This window comes from Trypanosoma conorhini, assembly GCF_003719485.1.
Source record: "Trypanosoma conorhini strain 025E chromosome Unknown Tco_14.4_contig_00815, whole genome shotgun sequence".
NCBI classification, from domain to species: Eukaryota; Euglenozoa; class Kinetoplastea; order Trypanosomatida; family Trypanosomatidae; genus Trypanosoma; species Trypanosoma conorhini.
This window is the reverse complement of record NW_021704895.1, coordinates 5,481-6,968: the sequence shown is the minus strand read 5'-3', so window position 1 is coordinate 6,968 and position 1,488 is coordinate 5,481. Positions and strand designations below refer to the sequence as shown.

The 1,488-nt window shown below is 60.8% G+C and overlaps 1 protein-coding gene across 1 annotated transcript in view; it reads left to right on the top strand.

Annotated features, from left to right (window-relative positions):
- Positions 1–1,057: 1,057 nt before the first annotated feature.
- Positions 1,058–1,488, top strand: part of Tco025E_08572 (retrotransposon hot spot (RHS) protein) — a gene marked incomplete at both ends in the record, with an annotated part of 576 nt that continues 145 nt past the window's right edge. Inside the window, one exon of the mRNA XM_029375417.1 lies at positions 1,058–1,488. This exon is cut by the window's right edge and continues 145 nt beyond it. Within this exon, the coding sequence (XP_029224514.1) occupies positions 1,058–1,488 (431 nt within the window).

Below are 1,488 nucleotides of genomic sequence, written 5' to 3'. Positions count from 1 at the left end.
CTCGCGGATTTGACGCAACTGCTGCCCTGCTGAAGGGAAGGCCGAACTCTACACGAAATATGAGAGAGACGTGTGGGCTCATGCAACTGGGGCGATGCTTTGTTTGTTTTGTTTTTTTGTGCGGGCAATGAATATACACACAGACACTCACTGCCCTCTTGTGCTTCTGGACACGTGAAGTGATAAAAACAACTGCCGAAGTAATTTAATATATTTTTTTTTTCGCTGCCCCCTGGGCGGCCTGCTGGACATCAACATTCTTCGTAATTTTGGGATAACTCACCGCGGCCTAAGTTTAGTTTGTGCGCCGTGTTTGCCACTGTCGCTGCGTGTCTCCGTGCCTTTTTTGCTCCCGCCGTCGCTGGCTGTGCCGCCGACACGCCCCCATTTCCTCCTTCCCGCTGGAGGCACCGGCAGTCCGCGACGATGACTCTTTTTTTTTGTTCTCCGCTGCGGCAGCGCGTCAGTGACGGGGCGTGCGGCCGCCGTTTTCTGCGTCCGCTGCGGCGGGAGAGAATAGACGGTGGGTGCGTGTGAGTGGGGCGTGTGTCTCACTGCGACTGTGCGTGGGGGCGCCGTTCCATCGCAGAATGTGCGGCGGACTTTGGGCCCGCCCCGTCCCTCTCGCTGCGGCTGTGTGTGTGCGCGCTGTTCCTTCGTTCTTCGCCTCCCGTGCGTGCGTGTGTAGGGGGAGTGCGGCCGCGAGCGGTTCGTCCGTTGTCGTCGTGACGGAGGCGCAGAGGCGGGGGGTGGCCGCCGCTGCCGTGGAGTTCTGCCTTCGTGCGGCCCGCGCGACGCGTTTGGGCCGCCACTGCGGGTGTGCGTCCCTCCGGCGCAGCTGGCCGCTGTGGGTTGTTGCTGCCCGGGGCCTGTTGCGCCCCGCCAGCCGCCCGTCCTCCCGATGCGTGGCTGCGGAGGCGTTGGGGAGGTGCGTCTCGTGTGCGCATCTCTCTCTTTTTTTCTCTCTCTTTTGTGGCTGTGAAGAATTCGTTTTTGCAGTGCTAGTGATACGGCGAACACACACACACACATCAGTTGAGTGAAGGAAATATCGATAATGTGGCGGAGTTTTGTGCGATTTCACGCTGCAATGCGGCCAAGGCTGTGCGTCTCAATTGTCCCGGCGAGAGCTGCTGCGGTGCGGCCGCGTGGAGTGCGCAGCATTCCGCAGCCGCAACTGTGCGTCGCCGACGCGTGTGCCCGCTGGCCGCCCGCCGGCGGTGTGCGTGGGGCCCTCCACCCATCGTTTCTTCTGATGGCGCCGCGCCGCGTGTCCGGCGGTGGCGCGCAGGTCGCACAGGGCCAAGGGAGGGAGCAGGGACGTAAACAGCAGTGGACACCTGCCACTGGCATCGAAGATGTACTGCTTGAGGGCGAAGGGCCAATTCGTGGCATTAAGTTGAACGATTTCCTCCGTGATACATTGAGCGGTAGAGGAGTCGTGGAGTCCAACGAGAATGTCTCTATTGAGAATTTTGTTGCGCAACC